At 47.9% G+C, this 22,282-nt stretch overlaps 2 protein-coding genes across 4 annotated transcripts; both read right to left on the bottom strand.

The window, feature by feature from the left end:
- Positions 1-1,511: 1,511 nt before the first annotated feature.
- ap4b1 (adaptor related protein complex 4 subunit beta 1) lies at positions 1,512-15,181 on the bottom strand. 2 transcript variants are annotated; one of them, XM_030117984.1, is made up of 14 exons: positions 15,086-15,181; positions 14,347-14,464; positions 10,349-10,573; positions 10,125-10,255; positions 9,883-10,030; positions 9,087-9,372; positions 8,632-8,730; positions 8,342-8,453; positions 7,845-7,928; positions 7,609-7,712; positions 3,011-3,218; positions 2,576-2,890; positions 2,294-2,461; positions 1,512-2,038 (listed from the first exon to the last, which is right to left on the bottom strand). In XM_030117984.1, the coding sequence occupies exons 2-14, from the start codon at positions 14,457-14,459 to the stop codon at positions 1,602-1,604; spliced, it is 2,430 nt and encodes an 809-aa protein (XP_029973844.1). In that variant the 5' UTR covers positions 14,460-14,464; positions 15,086-15,181; the 3' UTR covers positions 1,512-1,601. The 2 variants fall into 2 exon arrangements, with proteins under 2 accessions (XP_029973844.1, XP_029973845.1); XM_030117985.1 differs by having other exon boundaries at positions 2,294-2,458.
- On the bottom strand, positions 2,992-20,257 carry sephs3 (selenophosphate synthetase 3). 2 transcript variants are annotated; one of them, XM_030117993.1, is made up of 9 exons: positions 19,887-20,257; positions 19,048-19,151; positions 18,766-18,873; positions 18,522-18,676; positions 18,194-18,284; positions 17,200-17,299; positions 16,910-17,122; positions 16,502-16,801; positions 2,992-3,010 (listed from the first exon to the last, which is right to left on the bottom strand). In XM_030117993.1, the coding sequence occupies exons 1-8, from the start codon at positions 20,164-20,166 to the stop codon at positions 16,551-16,553; spliced, it is 1,302 nt and encodes a 433-aa protein (XP_029973853.1). In that variant the 5' UTR covers positions 20,167-20,257; the 3' UTR covers positions 2,992-3,010; positions 16,502-16,550. The 2 variants fall into 2 exon arrangements, with proteins under 2 accessions (XP_029973853.1, XP_029973852.1); XM_030117992.1 differs by lacking the exon at positions 2,992-3,010 and having other exon boundaries at positions 15,850-16,801.
- Between the last annotated feature and the right edge of the window lie 2,025 nt (positions 20,258-22,282).

Raw genomic sequence — 22,282 nt, 5'->3', positions numbered from 1 at the left:
TCTGCAGTGATGCGGTCGTTGTTTCGGTCCGTTGTGGTGAAGAAGGAGCTGAGCCGAAAGGTGAAACTCTCAATTTACCGGTCAATCTATGTTCCTACCCTCACCTATGGTCATGAGCTTTGGGTCATGACCAAAAGGACAAGATCCCGGATACAAGCGGCTGGAATGAGCTTCCTCCGTAGGCTGGCTGGGCGCTCCCTTAGAGATAGGGGGAGGAGCTCAGTCACCAGGGAGGAGCTCGGAGTAGAGCCGCTACTCCTCCACATCGAGAGGAACCAGCTGAGGTGGTTCGGGCATCTGGTTAGGATGGAACCTCCTGGACGCCTCCCTGGGGAGGTGTTCAGGGCATGTCCCACCGGGAGGAGACCCCGGGGAAGACCCAGGACAAGCTGGAGAGACTATGTCTCTCCAGCTTGTCCTGGGAACGCCTTGGGATCCTCACGGAACATTCAATATTTCGACCATGAAACAGAGAAACCTGGCTTCTCCCATCAGGGCCCATCCAGATAGTTTCAAATAAAACTCTTGTTTTAAAGCTCATAGCGGTGAAATGTGAGCCCCGAGCACGGCTGGTCGCCTCCTCGCTGCAGCCGCCCTCAGCTCTGAGGATGAATTTTCTGAGGACATGCTGAAGGATGCTCAAGTCGCTGCTGGAGTCGCACAGGATCCAGACGCTTCTGCAGATCTGGAGGATTAAATAAAGCAGAACTGGGCATATTTAATGAATGCAGCAAAACTTAGAGAGAAGATATGAGACAAATTAAAAACGTACATTTTGAACATAGAACAATTGTACATGTCTGATGACTTCACACCACAGAACGCAGATTTTTCTGGTTTTCTAGATAATTCTGGTTGACACTGGAAAGGAGGAGGAGGAGGAGGAGGAGGAGGAGGACAGCAGTGGAGAATAAAGAGTTGGATATCGGACATTCTCCTGATTGGTTCCTCTGTTGCACATCAAGTCCTGACAGATGGATCCCAGATAAAAGATTGACGCGGAGCTGGTTTACAATGTGTGTTGATGCTGTCGTCTTTGGGCTCATGGTTAAACTCATCCTTGTTTTCTTTCCGGTCAGGTTCAGTTTTCACTTTAAAGATTCAGTGCAGACTGTGGCTGTTGATCCATTCCCAAAAGCGTTAGTCTCATTACCAAAAAGCTCCCGTAGGAGGACTTGAGCTGTGAAATTTTGCTTTTGTGGTAAGTTTTGCGTCTTTTCGTGAGCGGGAGAGCTGCAGGAGCTGCATCACTACCCGTTCCACTCAGACTGCTTCTGATTTAATAAGGAGGAACACCCTCGGAGAGCGTGGCCTCCACATCATGCCGCGCTCAAAGACAATAGAGCTCCAGAATGCACCACGCCTGTGCCAGTTAGTGGGCCCGTAAATCAGCTGGGAGGCAGATAACAGCACCGCTGACTGCTGGTAGAAATGGCTCCAACAGGCGTTGAACTGTTATTCCTTCTCCCAGGCGTCACACATGCTAACAGCACCACACCTTTACGTTGGTTTAAATACTTTATTAACAACATTTAATTTCCAAACAAGGCTGTAGAGGATTTTTTTCATGTGTCCATCTCTGCCGACCCGCTATCCGGTATTTAATCACTGTGTTCAGTCAGAGTGTTCAGCACCGTGGTCAGAACGGACAGAAATCCTCTCAGACAGGTTTCGTCTCTCGGCTGCAGCCTCAGAGTGACTTTGATTCCCCTCCTCTCTCCGTCCTCTCCCTCGGCCCGCCCGGCAGCTGTCGCCTCTGTTTGCTCGTCCTCCGCCCGCCCGTCTCCGAGCCGGCACGCCGCCCCCGTGTACAGCAGCTCGCCCAGGACGAGCGAGCGCCGCGCCGTGCCGCGCCGGGCGTGCGTGTACAGGTAGACCCTCCAGGGCAGCGCCTGCGGCGGCGTGAAGGCCAGCGCCTGGATGTTGACCAGCTGCATGGCGGCCTGCAGGCTTTGCGGGGAGCAGTGAGGGACGGTCGGGCACTCGATACACTCTTCTACCCACACACAGTCCTCCTCCTCTCTGGCTCCTTCACAACCTTGAAGGAAAAACACACAGAGCGATGTGTTAGCTGGTGTGGAGGTTTTCTTCTCTCCCTGTTATCAGAGGACCAGTAACTGCTGGAGGCTTCAGTCGATTCCAAATGCTGACGCTGACTTAAAGGATACTTCACCCCGTAGAGACGTTTTCTTAGGAACTTAAAATCTGGACTGAGTGAATGTACCGAGAAACATCCAACGCTTTTGTCGATCAATCACAGTCGGATCAATTCCGCCGTCGTTCCTGTCTTTACCTGGCTCGTCCTGCAGGGCCTGCCGCTGCAGCCACAGCCGTTCAAACTCCTCTGGGCTGAGCGGAGGGGACAGGGACAGGCTGAGGGGGGCCGCAGTGCTGGAAGCCATGACAGCAGAGCGAGAGTCTGGAGGCTGGGCGCCATCGCCGCCGTCGCCGTCGCCATCTTCTGCACCCCAAGAGAAGACGAGACCAAGGAGGCATCAGACGAAGGAGGATCAGGAAAACTAAACCAGCAGCTGGTCTTCAGAAGTTTGATGGGAATAAAACAGAGTTCACTGACCCGACCGGCCCGTCTCGCTGTAGCTGCAGCTCAGCGTCTCTGGCAGGTCCGAGCGTGGCTTGGGGTCGAAGGTCACGTGTTCTGGACTCCCCCTGCTGGCGGGCTCCGTCTCCACGGCGCCGTCCTTCAGGGGCTCCAGGGTGTTGAAGCTGCGAGCCCACTGGCCGACGGGCTCCGCCGGCCGGCCGATGAACACGCCCAGCGAGGGGTCCGACCGGCGCGCCTGGAGGACCCGGCGCGTCTGGTCCAGGCCGCAGAGCAGCAGGCGGTAGTAGAGCAGCGCCTGATCCCGCACGCACATGTCCGCCTCCTCCTCTGGAACACAAGCATCAGACGTCTCTTTAGGCCACACAGTTCTGATGCCCGGAGCGTCTGGACTGGATGAGTGTGTGAAGACAAGCGGAGACACACACACACACACACACACACACACACCTATGCAGTAGTGCAGCAACCTTCCCAGCATGTCTTGCGTCTCGGCGGGGCGACACAGGAACAGCCTCACGGCGGCCGTCAGCAGCTCCATCTTGACTCCCGGAGAGATCTCGCTCTTCACCTCGTCGATGAAGCCCTCCAGAGTGTAGGGGGCGCTGGAGATCCGCTCTCCGTACACTCCCAGCAGCCACAGCAGAGCCTGCCTGCCCTGCCGGTGGAGGACGAGCAGAGTTAGTGGACATCCGGCCCTCAGCGGTGTGAGAGGAGGAGGTGATTGTGATCATCAGTCCTTCAGGAGGCAGCGACGGCCAGTTCAAGCAAAAGAAAGCGTTTCCAGGCCCGTGGCGATCAAGAGTTTGAACCGGAGGGTTAGGGTCTTGTGTTGAATGAAACATTGCACTTCAAGCTTCATGGTTACGTCAATTCCTCGTTTCTTTCTCTGTCTTAAACTTTCCGGTTTAAGACTTGAGACCGCCGTCTCGTTTTACTCTCATCGGCTCAGAATCGGCCAACGGGTCAAAGAAACGTCTCCACGGCTGGGCTGCCACGGCCGAGGAAGTCGGCGGCATTAAAGATTCGCTCGGCTGTCTTGGAGAGGAAACGTCAGCCGTCAGGGTGAAGCAGAAAGGAAGACTGGAGCTGGTCGAAGACGTAAACATGACATAAGACGGCCTTCCTGAACCAGAGGCAGAAACTCAGCTGAACACGTGTTTCTGAATGAACGTCTAACTACATACAATGATGGAAAAGCTCAAAAAAGTGGCGAAAATAATGAATATAATATACACTGGGTTTGGAACAGACTGTAGACCCAGATAATAGATAATAGATTTTCTATGGCTTTAATGACAATCGTTCTTCCTACAGTGGGGAACAATACCACCTGAACACACCGTCACTTATTCATTTCAAGAGCAGAAGTCTCTATGCCAACTTCAATAAGATCAAGGGACATTTACAGATATTCTCAGATCTATTTAATGAGACTATAATACCTGAAACCTGGATCAATGCTGGAAAAGAAACGGACTTTGAGCTGAGGATATAAACAGGAGAAACAAAGGTGGGGAGGGAGTGTTTCCATACACGTGGATGAAAAACTGGATGAAACATATTAGTTTCTGGTTGATGATTAACTGCTAACTACTGAACCATGTGGAGAAAAGCATAAGAACGTTATAGTTAACTGCATATAGAAGACACCTGGTTCCAATATCAACATGTTGACAAAAATAAGCTAAAAAGTTTTTTTTTTTTTCCATGAGAGGGATTACAATACATTAAATCCAACAGGTGGATTCATAACTACTCAACCAGACTGAATTCTTTCTTCACTCCTTGGCTGTAAATCCAGTTTGATACTCTGCTTTCATTTTTATTGTTCTTATTGTTTTATGGTGTTTTCGTTGTTTCACTGCTTCCACCTCATGCCTTAAAGCGATACTTCAACATTTTGGCAAATTGGCCCATTTAGCACAATTCCTCAGTCATTTCGAACAGCATACTTACTTTTTTTGTGAGGGCGAGCTGTTGTTTATTCAGAGGTGAGTCGGGGAAGGTTTTCGGGACGGACACAATGAAAGTGAATGGTATTTTTGTTCCCCCTCGTCAAACTCATCAAATACACAATCCAACAACCCCAAAACACTTTGGTGGACACGTTATAATCCACACATTCACTACGCTGTGGAACACCAGCAAATAATATTGTAGCGTTACGACACTGAAGCAAATACTGGGAACTACTTTTTCTTTTGAAATCACTACGCCCAGACGCCATGTTTAGTAAGTAGTTCCGTCTCAGCAATCTTCGCATAAACAACTCAATCTGGTAATTTTGCATTAATATTTCACAGCGTAGTGAATGTGCGGATTATAACGTGTCCACCAAAGTGTTTTGGGGTTGTTGGATTTTGTATTGGATGAGTTTGACGAGGGGGAACAAAAATACCATCCACTTCCATTGTGTCCGTCCCGAAAACCTTCCCCGACTCACCTCTGAATAAACAACAGCTCGCCCTCACAAAAAAAGTAAGTATGCTGTTCCAAATGACTAACGAATTGTGCTAAATGGGTCAATTTGCCAAAATGTTGAAGTATCCCTTTAATGTTTTCATGTCTATTAATGGACATAATAATGTATGTAACGATGTGTACAGAGCTTTCTTCTGCTTCCATCTTTATTCTCACACAGCTGCTGTCTGCTGCTTCCTGTCAGGACTCTGTAGAGACGAGTCCCTTGGCGCCTCCAGCAGAGTCTGTGCTGTCTGAACTCCTCTGAAACGTTCGGGTGTCTTTTCAGCTCCTCTTTATCTCCAGATATTCGTAGATGTCTCAGGTCCAGTGACACCATGACACTTCTCTTCTGTGGCAGCCTATCAACCCACCAAAACTGGGAGGCTTTTTACGCAAATCATTCAGGTGCTGGAGTTAATGCGGTCCTCAATGCCTCTTCAGTTCTGGAGAGGAGAACAAGCCAGACTTGCCCGTTCTCCCTTTACCTAGTTTTGGCACCTCTCCTTCACTTTCTTCCTGGAGATGAAGGAGCTGCGAAGCTGCTCAGCCTCCAGACAGCCGACTGGCACCGAGGTTGTACATACCAGCTGAGGATTGTGTCCAGACCAGTCAGGCCAGAAATGGATTCCCAGTAGTCTGGTGCTGCATAAACAGAACTTCCTTCAGGACTAATGGAGTCTTCAACACCACAAAGGACACTCATCCATCATCAGAGCCACCGGGAGAGCGTCTGATTGGCTCCACAGTTAGCTGACAGGAAACAGCAGTCAGAGGCTCATCCTCAGAGTCTGCAATGCAATAATCAAGGCTGAAGATCCAAAAATCTGCTCTTTTATTCCAGATTGTTTATAGAATATGAAGCTCACGCAGTTCAAAGCACGTTGGAAGTTTGGTGGCATCAACATATTGCACATTATGACAGTTTATTAGTTTATTTTGTTGGGTTTTTTATTCTGTTTTGGGGGCGGCCCTAGCGCCCTCTGTTGGCCAGCTGCCACTGATCCACATGTTTTAAACGGCTTCTCACATCAAACACTGATCCTGCGTTTTGTCTCGTACCTGTGACTGAACGCTTGACTCTAACCGTTCCCCCCACCTCTGAAATCCCCAAGAAGCTGCCGGGACGTGAGCGCCCGTCTGAGCAGCTGTGTAAATATGCTGATGAGTCCATCGTATGCAAAGCAGGCCCCGACGTGTCTGCGGCTCCGAGCGGAGCCGGACGCCTCAGAGCTCGCCGTCTACAACAGTCAACTCAACACTGGAGGACAGCTTCGGGTTTTTAAACTGGCGTTTCTGTGATTCTTTTCTTAACAATAAGAAATCAATAACAGAATTAGCGGGGGGCATCCTGATCACATGATCCTCCCCCAAACAGCCCAGTTGATCACTCAATCACACCGTTTCTTTCTGTACTGCTCAAACGACGACTACTATCCTTCCCTAGAGCTGTTGTCTCACTGGTTACTGTTTTACTAAACTTCTGTTTACTGAAGGAAGAAGGCCTCATTAACCCCAAGCTGACCCAATCCAACATGAGCCACGATGAACTCTGAGGAACAACGTGTTTCCCCTTCGCCTCGAACGTCCATCACCTCCTCAGTCAAACATTAGCTCGGAAGAAGAGACAGCCTGCTGCTTTTCATCCGTCTTCACGTCAGAAATCTGATTCTTTCAGACAGGTACAACATCCACATCATAGAGCATCTCCCTCCCACTAATGAAAATAAGGTCTCAGATAGAAGTGAATCTGTATTTCCTCCTGTCATAAAGGGTCCAGACCCTTCAGGTAATCTGGATCAGGTTCATTCAGTCACCACAGGGAAAATGTTCCCACCTTGGAACAAACTTCCAGAGTGTTTGAAATCAGCTCATCGTATTAAAATCATGGACTGATTTAAATTTAGCGATTACTAAAGTGGATATCGACCTTACTGCTGGGATTATCAGTAGTCAGTCTTTATATTTACCTGCTGTGACTTCTGCATTATGTTTGCTTTTATAATTCAAATTATCTTTTGTGTTTACTATTTACTGTCTTGCTGAGATGTTCTCCTTTCAAATGTTTTTCTTGTTTGTTCTTTGCCTTGCCTTCTCTGGATGGTGTTATGGAAATAAATTTAATCTGATACTGTCTCAGACAAACTGGCGGCTGATTTCATGCAAAAAGAACAACAAACCACCCTGGTTTCTCTTCTAGTCCACTGGAAATGAAGAACGCAGGCAGTGCAGAGTCGGATTTTCATATGCAAACTGAGGCGGTTTTAACATAAGAAGCAAATGTTTTGTTTTTTTTTTTCCTGTTAAGCTGAGTGGTTCTTTGTCTCCAGCCACCACCGGTGCTCAGGTCATCTGTTCAACCATCGACAGGGAAGAGGACATTCATTTCTTTGTTTGCTACGGCCGAGCAGGAATCCAGTCATAATGCGATAATGCGTGATTCAGTCCTGCTCGCAAACGCCGACTCATCCATGATTTTCGGTCCAGTTTTCAGACCGTGCTGCTCACAAATACATCAGCTCTCTCCCCTTGACCTCACGAGTAAGAGCCGGGGAGGCGTGTGTGTGCATCAACAGGAGTCTGACCTGGCTGTCCTGCAGCGTCTCCTCGCAGCCTTCCAGTGAGGAGCAAACAGTGTCGCTGCACTGAGGACACACCCAGATAAGGTCACGCATGGTCTGCACCACCGCTGAGGAGAGACAGACGCAGAGAAATCCACTTACTGAGGGGAGAACACAGCGCCGCTCAGGCAGCTGTGTGTTGACAGCTGCTCTCCGGCCTGTTTACATCTGATTGTGGGAGCTCAGGAAGAAATCCTTACCAGAGGTGATGTGATCCTGCTTCAGGCCCAGCAGTCCGGTGAGGATCTCCAGACATTTGTCGCTGTAGCTTCGTCCGATGCGACCTGAAACGATGCGATCAGGATGTAAACAGAGACGCTGATTAAACACAGACGTGTTGAATTAGTTCAGCTGATCCGGAGCCTAATCTCACCACAGGGAGGCCTGAGGAAAAACATGTCAACGGCTCAATAAATAAAACACATGATCTGAAACCACGCACGGATTTATTCAGTCTAAGAAACAAAGGTTCAAAATACGATAAAAAGACAAGACAAGACGTGAGCAGCTGGATAGATCCACATGTGGAGTGAAAACACAGCGATCTGGACAGATCCATGAGTTTGCTAAAGTCTGGAACTGAAGAAGCTCTGAAGCTCCCCTGTAAACCTATTCTAAATGAGAACTCAATGCTTGATGTGTTTTCCTGACCCGGGCAGGACCGCACCACCCGCTTCGGATCAGACGGTGGATTTACCGATGGCAGAGATGGCCGTCTGGGCCGTGTCGGGGTTGACATCCGTGCAGTAACCTTTCAGCTCGTCCAGCAACATTCCCACGTTGTCGTCGTTCACCAGCTCCACCAGCACCTGCAAACCAAAGGAGGCCCGCTTTAATGCAGCCGAGAAGGCGTGGCTCTGAATCACCCACAAGTCAAAGGGGGGGGAAGAATGTTTGCAGTGTGGATGAACCGCTGGCCGGGGGGACGGGAGCCACATCCCACAGCGCCAGGTCAGGTGGCCGACACACGGCGGTAAACGGCCGTACCTGCATCTTCCTCTGCTTGATGTAGGCCGGCTCGGCGTAGCCGCAGAAGAAACGCTTGTAGTGAGCTCCCAGCAGGCCCGGGATGGAGCGCAGCAGCAGCTGCAAGAGCACAAACGAACCACGAGCGTTCTCTCAAACGGTGTGGCCATCATTCCACTGTCACACATCAGACTGTAAACGCTGACACCAAACACACCTCTTCTCCTCACACCGAGCTTCTAACGCTTCACGCCAACAGACTCATTTACTGGGCAGACGTAATCATTTGCCAACCGTGATCTGAATGGCAGTTTGTGTTTTGTGCACACATGCCTCGCTCCTAAAAGCTGAAGGCAACAGCGTTACAGGCAACCTGTCACAACATGTTGCTGATTTACGGTAAGAGCCACATCCAGGATGGAAAATAACTCAACTTCAGACCCAGAGATGAAGGTATCCGACTGGGTCTCACGGACCTGTATGTGGCACAGAGCCGCGAACTTCATTTCTCTGGAGCCGCTCCCGCAGGCCGCCAGCAGAGGCCCACGCACCCGCTCCAGAGCCGCCAGGCTGACGGAGGGCACGCCGGAGCACAGGCTCAGGAAGAGGCTGAGGGTGGCGGCCATGACGGGAGGGTGGGGGCTGACCAGCGAGGCGTCCAGCAGAGACAGGATGTCGAAGAGCTCGTCTTCAGATTTGGGCCTGTAGCGCTGGAGGAACCTCAGCACCTCGCACTGACCCCAGAGGTCACACTCCTTCAGCCTGAGGACACACACACTTTAATTCAGCCTCAGAAAACAACACACTGAATTCTTGAGGAAAAAGCTACAGTTTAGGTTGAATAACCAAAGCAAACATTCAAAGCCGGTGTTTTGTGACCTCTGATGCACTCCCAGCAGGAGGAGGCTGGCAGGAAGCGATCAGCCTCTGCTTATGTGATTATCTGCGAGTGGATGGATGGCGAGCGGCGGCGGCGCGGAGGGACCGGATCAGTTCTGCACATTAAGCCTCGGCGTGCAGAGGCTGTAAACTCATCTCAGTCAACAGCCACAAACAGGCCAGACCAACAGTCTGGACCTGGAAATACACACAACTCCAACACTCTGCTGATGCTGATATGAACGGCTGCGTCTCGCACGCTGCGCTGCTGGAGCTGGAGGCCTTCCTGTGTGGAGTTTGCATGTTCTTTGTTCATGTGCGGGTTTTTTCTCCTAAAACATGTCTGAAGTTAACGGATGACTGTAAATCAGTGAGGTGAGTGGTTCGTCCCACCTGTTGAGGAGGTGATGGGTGATGGGTTTGTTGATGGCGACGCCCCCCTCCTCCTTCAGGATCTCCTCCAGGGCTCGGAGGCAGTTCACCATCACCACGGGGTCCGGATCCCTCAGCAGGCTGTACAGCTCGTTCACCACCACGGCGTCTGGCGGGGGAGAACACAGCCCAGGTGTAAAGCAGTTAAAAACACATCCAGGCGCTCCGGCTGGAGAGGAGGGGTCAGAGTCGTGGCACGGCACCGATCTCGGAGTCGGGCTGCAGGTGGTGCAGTTTGGCCCAGCCCAGGACGGCCACCCGCCGCACACACGCCGCTCGGTCCCGAAGTCCTGCCGTCAGAGGCTGCTCCACGTACTCCACCAGGCTGGGCAACCTGCAGGCACAACACCGTCACAACACCGTCACAACACCGCCACTCACCGGCTGGAGGCGCTGCCCGGCGGCGGCGGCGGCGGCGGCGGCCCACCTCAGGTTGGTCATGTTCCTCAGGGCCAGGCTGCGGACCATGGGGTTGGGGTCCTGACAGTCTTTCCTCAGCGTGTTGATCACGAGCAGAGACAGCTCCGGGTTCACGGCGGCGTAGGAGCACAGGAAGACGTACACCAGCTTCTTCTGGACGATGTCCACGGTGGCGCAGGCCTTCACCATCTCACTGAACAGGCCCGACACGTCCACGCCTTGGGACATGGACCTGAGGAGGACACGCCACGGCTTTAACTTCTGGTCCCTGCAGGAGAGGAACCAGGTACAACACATACAGGTAGAAGGTGCCCCCCCCACATACAGGCCTCCAGTGGACGAGGCCCGTGCGCTCTGAATTGTTGCCATCACTTTAAAGACAGGCCCTTTGTGAATAAAATGGATCTTTCAGTAGGTGGGCATGCTGCCGCCCTCTGGGCGTGGGTGAGTCACCGCTGCTCTCGCTTCAGAGAGGAGACCCCGTGGGCAGGGAGCTGCCGGCACACTGCTCATCTCTGCACGCCATGACTTCACTTGGCCACTAGGGGGCCACGAGCATCATGAGGCGAAAAGGCTACAGGAGCCAGTTAAATGAAGGGTGAGCTACTGCATCCTCATCCTCGTCCAGCAGTGCATTCTGGTCTGTCGTAGAAACGAACAGAGCGAGGTTTGCGTTTATTTTTCATGAAAAAAAGATCAAATTCTGCCCAGCTGAACCGTTCCCATGTCGGAGCCACCATCCCCGGGTGGAATCTCAAACTATTCCACAAATTCTCTGAAAACTCAACTTTTATTTATTTATAAAGTACTTTGAAAACAGCCACAGCTGCCAGGAAATCTGGCTGCATGGGCCGACTGTTTTTCACCGAGGTAGAAAAAAATCCTGCAGAATGCGAGCGATTCTGAGAGGTCAAAGGTCAGCCCACCTCAAGTTTCTCTGCTGTGCTGTGAAACAGACAGAAGAAGGATTTGTTGTTGTGGCTAATGTGACCCAGAACGGAGGGGTCTGTCTGCGTGGCCGTGGAGCTTAGTGGCTTTAATAGCGGAGTCTTCAGCAGGTCACGCACAGGCGAGATATCCCAAACTGTGTCTGTTGCAGCCAGTGAATCGGCAGGAAGAGGCACCAGGAAGGTGTCAGCGAGGGACGCGGGAGCAGAGGAAAGCTCAGGGGAAGGCAATTAAAAAGTCACAGGGGCCCGGAGAGAAAGAGAAAAGAGAGGGAAAGCTGGAGAAAGAAAGAAACAAGAGGGCAAAAGATAAGCTAGAACAATGGAAAAAGGAAAGCTCATATCGTGAACGCAGCCTGGACCAAACGGAGGGGACAGTCTTCTGTCTCAGGATCCACTTTCTGAACACCAAGAAGTGGGTTAAAGGAGTCAGACAGAAGGAAGCCAGACTCCACTGTTCAGCCCACAGTCCAGCTTTCAACATGTGGATGTGAAAGATGAGCTGTTTACATATGAAGCTGCTTCATGAAGGGGAAAACTGCAGCTAAACCGGAGAAGCTGCACTAAGTGCTGCTTATTAAACGATTCATCTGATATGGAGTCATAAAAACATTTCAGTTTATATCGGTCGTCAGCTTCCAGACGAATCTGAAAGGAAGAGATCTCACACACAAAGCAGAAGGACAATGCAAAATTATTGTTACTATCATGTCGACACTAAACACACATATGGCAACGGACCGGACCAACAGCCATGTTTTATCATGTTAAATATGAAGATAAAGCGCAATAAATCTGTAACTGATTCACACAAAGATACACAATTAACTGTTTAAAAGACAGAATCTATTTATTTCCTTGCTTCAGCAAATGACCAACAGGGGCAAAGGTTAAATCCCTGAGGGTCTCCAAGGAGAAGCTGGAGGAAGTGGAATGGATAGTTATCTCTGGGTTTTTTTTTTTTAACCTCCATATTGCCCCATGAACCCCATGAGGACTGAACAGGAAGAACACTGACAGCTGTTTCTCCAGAGCGGATCGGCCATTCGCACTGAATCAGGCCTTCTGGGTCCAAAACAAAACCATGGGAGAATGCAAACTGGGCCAAAACACCGGGAGACAAACCGCACTTTCAACAAGTTCAGTTTTTGTAGAAAGTCATGAAAATTCAATTCCTTACGTTGTTCGGTCAAACGGTGGGAATCTAATGAGCTTCCAGCAACTCCAACAAAAATAGAATCTTCTAGCCAAAGATTTTTCTAAACATCTACGACTGAGGCATTATCTACGCAAACATCACTACTTGACCTCCTTGCAGGGACACATTTTTCACTGAGTTCTAGTATATAAAGAAAAGAAAAAGAAAAAAAAATCACTGTTTTTGTTCTTGTTTCACTATAATGTGGAGTAATAATGTACCACCCTGTACCTGTTAAATTCTCTGTTTTACAGCTGGATGGTGGAACTTGGACTGCAGATTTTAAATACAGAATAAATTCGCCGCAACGGTCTTTAAAGCATGAAAACTCTTTTTATTGCAGTTGGAAACCATAGTGTAAATACTGATATTTTGAAGGACATTCATACTAAAGCAAGGTTTTAAAGCAGGGTAACCAAACGTCTTCTTTCCCTCAGACGTGTCCAAGCTTCACATCCAGTCTGGGGCGTCTGGTTTTCCTCAATTCATGAAAAACTTTAAACAGATTTTGAGCTTGTACTGAAACCGACCGCTTTTACCAGCCTTCTATTGGAGGCTGCAGCTCTCTCTCTCTCTCCTTTTTCTCTCAAGGCTGAGCACACATTTATTTGAAAGTTGTGCTTTTGCTGAGTTACAGCAGGTGAATGACATCTGAGGGTTTGGTGCCTAAACTGAAGCTTCAATATTTCCTTTAGGAGGCAGACAGTGACACCTGGTGGTCGAATCCAGTAAGGCAGTTTTAAGACTGAAGGCCTAAAGACCATCACGATCTGTTCAATGTGCAACTTCCGTATAAACATGGTGGAAGAGATTTCAGGCAGTTGAATTAAAAGTGAACATCAGCTGTATTTAAAAAGTCACTTTTTCTCTCTGACTGAGGGATGGGATGCTTTAAGTAAGCAGCTCGATGTGCAGATTTACAGTGTGCAGTAAGAATCTCATCCAGTCAGCACCTTGCTGCCTTTAAGCAAGAGTTTAATAATTCTGTTCTTTAGTATATCATTATTATTATTATTATTATTATTATTTGTTTAGAAAATAACACTAGAAACCATTAAATGCCATAAAAAACCATTCTGAATTTTGAGGGAAGTACAATAGACAAATTAATCCAGAGTTTAATTCACCAGTCTCTTCAGCCATGAGGGACAAATGTGCACATTAATAAAAAGTCTACACAAAATTTACTGTTTTCTGCATCAATCATCGATAAGTTTTGCTGCATGATGTGATACAGATGTTTTCCTTAGAAGAAATTTCAGATAGATGGGGAAATTGGTTTTCCATTATTAAAAAAAATGCTTTGGATATGTGAAATGTTAGCCAAAGTCTGGTCTGTGATTCTGTGATACAATGTTTTCAGTTGTGTGAAGCATCAGATATTTCTGTTTCATGAGTAAGTAAATAAATGTTGGTTTTCCTTAAACAAAAAAAAATAACCATGCCCTCAAGGAGTCATTAGTAGTGACACCTCTCCTCCCACTTTTAAGCCTGTTTTCCACTTTCCAGATAATCACAAATTATTGATTCCACAAATATTAGCATTAGGTTTATTTTAAGTACATTTGAACGACTTGGCATTTGAAAAATATTCAGGTTTGTCTTGAGCTGACAAACACATGCAAGTTGTTTAAAATAAAGGATATAAAATTAGTATTTTTTGTTAAATTTGCTGTTGATATTCAGTTAAAGTCATGTGGCTCTTACACAGCATGGCCCTCAGGTGGTGGGAAGCGTATTTCTGTGGCCCTCACAGTGATCAATGTTCCTCCCATGTCTAAAGCAATGTGTTGACCCGTGTCGCTCCTCTTTCTGGCCACTGATCCTCTGACAGATGAACGGTGGGTCAGTGTGAGCTACCTGATGACTCTGAGGACGGTGTTCCTGTAGCGCAGCTGGTCACACTGGATGTTGGGGTTGCTCAGAGCTCTGCGCAGCTCTTTCACCGTCTCCTCGTTGCCAAGGTAAGGCATGCTGACTGTATGGACAGACAGAGAGAAACACAACGCTGCATCACAGTGTCACACTGAACTACAAACACATGGAGGTAGAATGGAGCCTGAAGTCTGGACTGTCAACATCTGGATGAATGTGAACCGTGGATCATCCAGCTGACTGTATATCTATCTAACCTCAAAGAAACCAGGTCAATGGAGAAGGAGGACCATCCGTCCACCATCCATCTATCTTCTTATCAGTTCCAGACCAAAACTGATCCAGAAATCATTTGGAGGTCTCACTCTGATCCATGAGGAACCAGACTGAAAAACACAGTTTTCATCTGAATTCTCATTCATCTTCTTCAGCTTAGTCCTGAGTTCAGATAAAGTCAGTGGGTGTAAGATGTCGATGTTGACAATGGCAGCCTCAACATTGCATTTGGTTCATTTTTAGACAGTTATGTTTTGGCAGAAAGAGAAAAAACCCGCTCATTAATTCATTCGCATCCATGATCTCACCGGTGTCTGTCAGACAATGTAACCCAATTTAAAAACGACAAAGTTCAACAGAAGAGACTGAACGTGGCTGCTTTAATTCTCCAATTGCACAATAAAACCTCAGATCAATATACAAAGCGTTCATTCAGAGAAGTATTTACCTTTCAGCAGGTAACATAAAGATTTAAAGACGACTTCTTCCCCTTATGATGTTCGGATTGTTTACACCCTGCACACTTCCGCAGCTCTTCTTCGCGTGTGGCGGTTTCCTCCTGCGCGGCGCTCTGCTGCTCTCTGCTGCCCGCTGTGGTGACCAGCGGTAACTGCCGTGAATTACAAACCACCAGATCAGAATCAGAAATATCGTCACAGATCAATAATAATAATAAAAAAAACACCCTATTTTACTCTTTTGGCTTTCGTGAAATTTATAAATGCAAACTAATAGCTTCTAAGATAAAGCACAATTTTGTGAGACAAACAAAATATTTTATACACATGTATGAATAGAGATGATAGAATAAGTCATTTCCCAGGAACCCAAGCAGGAAGCAGAGTCAAGTGAGAGCTATCATAGAACCATATTTTGGTCCGTGGACCGCATGTATGAAATTCTTGACTCAAACACACTGTTGGGGATTCCCCTACTTCTTGTTGCAATGTAGCAACTATCAGAGGAACTTCCATATTTTTGTTTCCACATGACATTTTAATGTAATATCATTAAAGCTTAGTTCATGTTCAACAGGAAGTCTCTGATCCAGGAGCAGGTGGAGGAGGGAAGTGTGAAGTCTGCCTGGGAGTATGTGTATGCAGACTGAAGTGGATGGAATGAGGTCGGAGGGCCACACTGATCATGATGTGTGAAGCTCTAAAGTAACCTTTGCTCACACTGCTCTGCCATAACAGACAAACAGACCGACACTCCAAGTTATTCATGATTTTATTGATTGTGAAAAGCAAGAACTCTACAAACACAGACAGCTTGGGACCTCCGATGCTCGGAGTCCGACGCCCCCGATCCGAAGGCGTACATCCACACGGCCCGGCCCGCTGGGTTTGGGGTTTAATGGGCAGCGCTTCATGAGTTAGGAAAGGTGGGCGGGACTTAGCATCAGAGGGCCAATCAAGCTGTAACAGGAGGCGGGGGGGGGTGGGGTTACATCCTGAGCACCGGCCAGCCCGGCCCAAAGGGAAGCTGCTCAAGCCTTCCCTCTGAGCGCTGTGGGCGGAGCCAGGAAGCACTTACATTCACCAACATGACAGCAACACCATCCATGAAAAAACAAAACAAAAAAAAAAAAACCCTGACAAAAGCAACGCACAAAACACAGAATAGCAAATCAAACCAGTCACACACACTTAAAACAGGAATGATTCTGAATGTTTCATCTTCACCAAGAAACCTCACCGGGCTTCCCCCAAATGTCTTTCTATTCAGACAGGCGCCGCAGAGCGAGGTGTGTGTGTGTGTGTGTGTGAGGAAAGAAAACCGAGTGTGTGAATAAATCTCAGCTCAAGACATGATTTTTAACACACAGAAAATTAAGTCTGTTTCTCTCACAGAGATCTGAGACACACACACACACACACACACACACACACACACACGTGCACGCACACGCTCTATGACGGATGGGAGTTGGGGTCGAGGCTGGTGGCGCTGTTGTCCTGATTGGCTGCCTGGCTGCCTCGGGGCGGGACCTCGATGATGCGCGGCTTGTCGATGATGCGGGCGCGGCGGTCTCCCTTCTCCACGATGCCGATGATCCAGGCCCCGCCCACCGCGCCCTGGCCTCCCGCGGCCGAGCTCTGGCTCTTCATCTCGGAGCAGAACTTGGCGGCCTGCTCTCGGGGCAGACACACCAGCAGCCCGCCTGCAGGGGGAGGGCAGAGGGTGTGTGTGAGGAGGCGGAGGAGTGTGATCACTAAACGCCGGCTACTTTTTAACCGACAGGGGAACGAGGCTGAGGAGGTTTTCGTACCAGAGGTCTCTGCCGAGGTGCCCTGAACCAGGTTGAACATGTTCCCGCAGGCTTTGCTGATCGCCGTCATCTTGGCGATGATTGGCAGGTTGTGAATGACGAAGGCCACCTCGTTGCGTTGCTGCGCTGCCAGATTATTGGCGTGTCCCAACAAGCCGAAACCCGTCACGTCGGTGGCGGCGTGGGCCTGGAACTTGTGCATGAGGCCCGCCGCTGGGGACGGAAGACGGACGGGAAGTGAAGTCGCTGATCTCGGATCGGTCAGAGTGACGGGCGTGAAGACGGCGTACCTGTGCGGTTTAGTGTTGCCATGGAGAACATGGCTTCCTGATAGGCCTCTTTCACTTCCTCTTTGGTGACGACGAGCTTGATCTTGTTCCACCTTTCAGGCTGATGAGACAAAGGAGGTGTTTTAGAAAAAACTCATGAATTAAAAGGCTTTTTGAATGCATCAAAAACCAGCCTGTGTTACATTTGAAGGAGAACATTAACACTTCAAATTCAGAGGACAGATGAATTAACCGTCTTTCATTGTGTGAAGTTAGAGTGAAGCAAGTTATTAAATAAACCTGATGATCCTGTTGCTTCTCAAAACAAAATATCATCTCAGTCCTTGCCAAAGCCAAGTACTTGCTAGACCAGAAATCTCCCTGTAATCTGAACAACTCACTGATGATACCTTATCTAAGTTACCGTGTGGAAGTATGAGGAAATACTTATGCAAGTTCCCTAAAAAGACTCGTTATTCTGCAACAAAGAAGTTTGAAGTTTTGAAGTTTTATTAATGGAATGCCCCTTGAGATGTAGCATCTCGTTTTCGAGGGGGTCCATAAACACATACATATCTAACACAATTTACAATAACATACATAAACGCAAAAGAGCAAAAAGGAGGTTAAGCCCAACCCTTGTACTCAAGGTTGGCTTTCAAGAACAAACCAATCCACTCTCCTCAGTCAAAAGGGCTCTTGTGGAGTTTAAAACTAAGAGTAACTTATTACCGGGTATTCAAAAACTGTTCTGTAGCGGAGAAAATGGTTGTAAGAGTTACAGTTCAACACAAAGACTCTGTGTCACCCTGTTGTTCTGGAGAAAATGTGGTGGAACTCCGTCTTCCTGATCTGAACTGATGCCCATCAAATCAATCGATTACGTCCATGTCAGATGTCATCTGACTTTAGTTTCAGAAACCGAATGCAGGATGCACTAAAGCTTTTCCGTATGAGCAGTGAGCTGAAACCCCACAGAGCTCCAGACTGCAGGTCAGTGACGCTGCTGTCTCACCTGCTCGAGCCACTGGTGAGCGTTGACGGCCACCTGAGTCCCCAGAGGTTTGGTGAGAACCAGGACGTCTCCCGGCACGGCGCCGTCGGGCCTGAGAGCGAAACCAGCACAAAGTCTTCATTAACAGAGCAACGTTTAGAAGGTGCAGAGTGAAACAGTAACATCTTTTCTTTATTTTCTGTGTCTAGTCCTGATTTGTACCGAGACCTGGATCAAAGTGATGCCTTCAGCTTGACCTGCTGTTGCTTCAGCAGTGTGTTTTGGCTCTTTAATCTCAGCAGTCAGTGTTAAATTGGGTGTGATGTGGATTTCCTCCACTTTGACTCACATGATGAATTCGCTGGGCTGACAGACCACCGATGCGACCCCTCCTACAATGATCCAGGGGTTGATGACAGTCTGGCCGCCCGTCACAGACGTCCCGCCCTCCTCGGCTGCGTCGCGAAAGCCTCGAATCATCAGAGGCATCACCAGCTCGCGGTCCTGCTCCAGACACACACACCCACACACACTCTTTAAGACACAATATTGGATCAGCTGGAGGTTCACTCACAGAAATGCACATGTCCAACCTTCTCATTCATCTTCTGGCTGACGCTGAGCAGCATCAGCATGTTGTCGCACTCTGTGATGCCCATGGCGTAGAGATCACTGAGGACGTTCGCACACGCTATCCTGCCCTGAGTCAAACACACACAAAAAACGCATTCAGACAGGACACACACTTTTGATAAGATCTGCTGGCCTTCCAATCCCAAGACTGACGGGTCGATGCCAGGCGAGTCTGACGTCCGCTAAGACCGAGGACAGTGAGGAGACCCCCGTTAGGAGGCGGACGCCTGATCATCACTCACCATCATGTAGGGATCTTCCACCAGAGGGTAGAAGAAGTCTGTGGTCTGGACCAGGGACAGTCCTCCATGTCTCAGAGGGATCACACAGCAGTCCATCCCCACACCTGCATGCACACATACACATCATTTATGTTTTGTTTTTTTTTTCCCGGAGCTGTGAAAGTCAGCATGTCATTACTACATTAGATCGTTAACTGAATTACTTCATTGCACTTTGATTTTTCATAAACGGACTGAAACATCCGCCTTGGTCTCAGACCAATATGGAATCAGCTGATATTCCACTTTACTGAATCAGAGCATCAGCAAGCCTCTGGCAGCATAAACTCAGGAGGAATGTTGAGCTCTGCGGGGCGGGGCGGGTGTTGGAACTTCACCCATTCAGTGGGACCTCCCTGTTGCTCTCCGGCGCCCTGCGGGGACCCCGTCCCACACTTTGAGAACCACTATAATACCTGCTGCAACAGCTCAAAGTTCAGTTTAACCAGTAGCTGAGCTCAAACAGAGACGTTTTATTGAGAAATGATTGACTGAACTTCACCTTCACAGAAAACCTGCTGAATCATCCCTGATAATAACACTCAACTTCTCTTCACTGACACACGGATGTTATTTCTTCTCTCTTCGGGAAAAGTACACACATAAAGACTAAAACAACATCACCTCCTCAATGGATTTAAATAAAATCGTTTTCACTTACTGAACAGTTTAAACCTGTTAAGTGGACTGAAGCTAGCTAATGCTAACAGCTAACTGACGTGAAACGCCGGCTGTTTGACAGCGTGCGGAAGCTAACTGCTAATGCTAGGTGCTAATGGCTAACTTTCACGGATCCTCACCGAGCCGCGGGCCAGCCAGCTGCTGCTGGCCGAACTCCGGAGGCTGGTCCCCCGGCTTCCCCGTCCCGTCGGCCCGGTCCGTCTCCAGTCCCGCCAGGAGTTTGAGCAGAGCCTCCTGCGGGACCTTGCAGCCTCATCCCTTCAGGTCGGAGTAGGCTGTGAGACGGAACGCGCGCTCCAAGCCGTGCTCCTCGGGTTTAAAAGGCTTGTATCCCGGGGGAGAGCAGCCCTCCGTCCCCGTAGCCTCCACCGCGGGAGGTGGGGAAGTCGAGCCCGACATGCCTGCTGGAGGAGCGCACTTCCAACGCACGTCTTCTCCCGCACAATGAGGGGGATGCGGAGCTCACGCCGGTGTTGCGGTCTCACTGGTTCCCGTGTCAACTGATGACACACCTCTCTAGTGTTTCACAATGACTGGTTGTCCTGTTAACTGATGGGTTTAAAAAAAAACAGGAAATGGATGAAAAAAAAAGTGTCCAAAAAGGGAAAAGTGTATCGTTAGAAGTCATTTTTGGAGCCCACACTTTTTTTTTTAAAGTAAATACATAAAATAGAATAAAAAGTTGATTGTTTACATGAGTTTACAGAGTCTGTTGCAAACAAGAAGCCAAATACTTCAAACTTCAAATAAAGCTGTCTGAAAATAAAGTCTAAATTCTCAACAAAAAGGTTCTTAAAGTCGAAGTTCTGAGGGAAAAATGATGGATTTCTGGAATTAAAATCAGAATCTTCTAAAAATAATTTAATTCTGTGAGGGGAAAAGTCACAATTTAAAATTAAATGGAGAATCATTTGAAAAACAAAAAATAAGATAAAATGAAACAATAAAAATGAAAATTTTCAGGTTAACATTGGCAGGGAAGCAAATTCTTGAAAACGCTGGACATTTTTCACCATTTGCGTTCTTTAAAGGCCTAACAAGCAGACAACAGTGATGTGTACTCGTATTAAAGTTCCACTCACACGGTAAAATATCAACCTTAGATCCTTCGATGTTGGCTCTTCCTATCATTGTGAAGCAGAATTCACCAAGCCTTGGTTTGTTCACCCAATGAACACCTAATAGGGAACGTGAGCTGGAATCGACCGAGTTCAATCAGGTTAGTTTTATCCTACTGACGATGAGTTGTTGCAATAGTAATCCTGCTTGATGGTGCTTTCATGTTTTCAGATAAACCTGGTTGTTTCTTTTCCTTCTTAACATATTTTTCTTAGTGTTTCTTCATTGAGGTTAAGACTTGTAGCTTAATACAAAATGTATGAAAAAAAATCAGAAAAGAACTTCTACATTTAATCAGTGCTTGGACAGTGCTCAAATGTCACAGAGGGGGTTTCATTTCTGAGACTATCCTGAAACAGATTAAACTTTAGGTGACAGAAGTGACAGTAAAACAGAAAAAAGCTGATCAGCACATGTAATTCATCTTTCAAAATATGTAACCAAGGTTGTTCTTTTAAATCAGCCAACATTTTGTTCAACTATTGCTCCAGCTCATATCAAACTCCTGCGTTTTAAAAGGAGTTTGGTTGGAACATTGTGTAAATCTGTTAATGCAAAAATGTAAAAAAAAAAAAAAAAGGAAAAAATGCAAAAAAAAAAAAGTTCACATTGAACAGACTTGTTATAAACTTGATCAAAACTAATGATACATGTGACCTAAATACTATGCCACACTGATTCTTCTTAGAATTACAACAAGAGTGTTTAGTTTGCAAAAGTTCAGCATGCTTCTTTCTGAAACTCTCCTCACTGAATGAGTTTGATGCTAATTTGAAGTTTCTGGAAGCATTTTGCTGTAATCTGCAAACGACCTGGAGAACATGCAGACCCCACACCGAGGAGCCAAACATCAACACACTACAACGCTCTTCTCATATGACGAATGTCACAGGTGCAAGTCCGTCCAGTGTGTGTGTGTGTGTGTGTGTGTGTGTGTGTGTGTGTGTGTGTGTGTGTGTGTGTGTGAGAGAGAACAGGATACAGCTGTACAGAAGCCGCATGGATGACTGTGTGTGTTCTATGATGGATCACTCTCCTGTCTGATCAGATCCAGTCATCTGGATGAAGCAGCTTCAAAGAACCTGAACTTTTTTTTTTTTTTACGAGCTCAAATTATTGTATTAAAGGTGCTGTAGGCAGGATTTTGCTAGTCAGTGCAAATTTTTCTGTGTTTTCTTTGGATTAAATGTTAGAGTATCCATTGATAATCCTTTAGGAGTGTAGCATAATAGCACTATCGCGATGGCGCAGCGTTTCCATCTGTCTCTGTTCTGAGCTGAAAAGGAATCTCGACAGCTCCAGGTATCTTTGACCAATCAGAAGAGCCCCTGAGGCTCTAACAGTGATTGGTCGAGGGGCGTTCGTCGCACGTTCTTGTGGGAGGGGCTTAACTTGC

The sequence above is a fragment of the Salarias fasciatus genome, chromosome 20, assembly GCF_902148845.1.
Source record: "Salarias fasciatus chromosome 20, fSalaFa1.1, whole genome shotgun sequence".
In the NCBI taxonomy this organism is placed as follows: Eukaryota; Metazoa; Chordata; class Actinopteri; order Blenniiformes; family Blenniidae; genus Salarias; species Salarias fasciatus.
The sequence above is the reverse complement of the archived record's forward strand: the minus strand, read 5'-3'. Positions and strand labels throughout refer to the sequence as shown.

Bases quoted from the DNA above. Each gene is read 5' to 3' on its own strand.
- ap4b1 (XM_030117984.1), bottom strand. From the start codon at position 14,459: ATGCCTTACCTTGGCAACGAGGAGACGGTGAAAGAGCTGCGCAGAGCT. The intron at 10,031-10,124 runs GTGCCGTGCCAC...CTCCCCCGCCAG, and splicing joins GCAGCCCGACTCCGAGATCG to ACGCCGTGGTGGTGAACGAG. The intron at 3,219-7,608 runs GTCAGACTCCTG...CTCCACCGGCAG, and splicing joins AGACGCTGCAGGACAGCCAG to GGCAGGCAGGCTCTGCTGTG.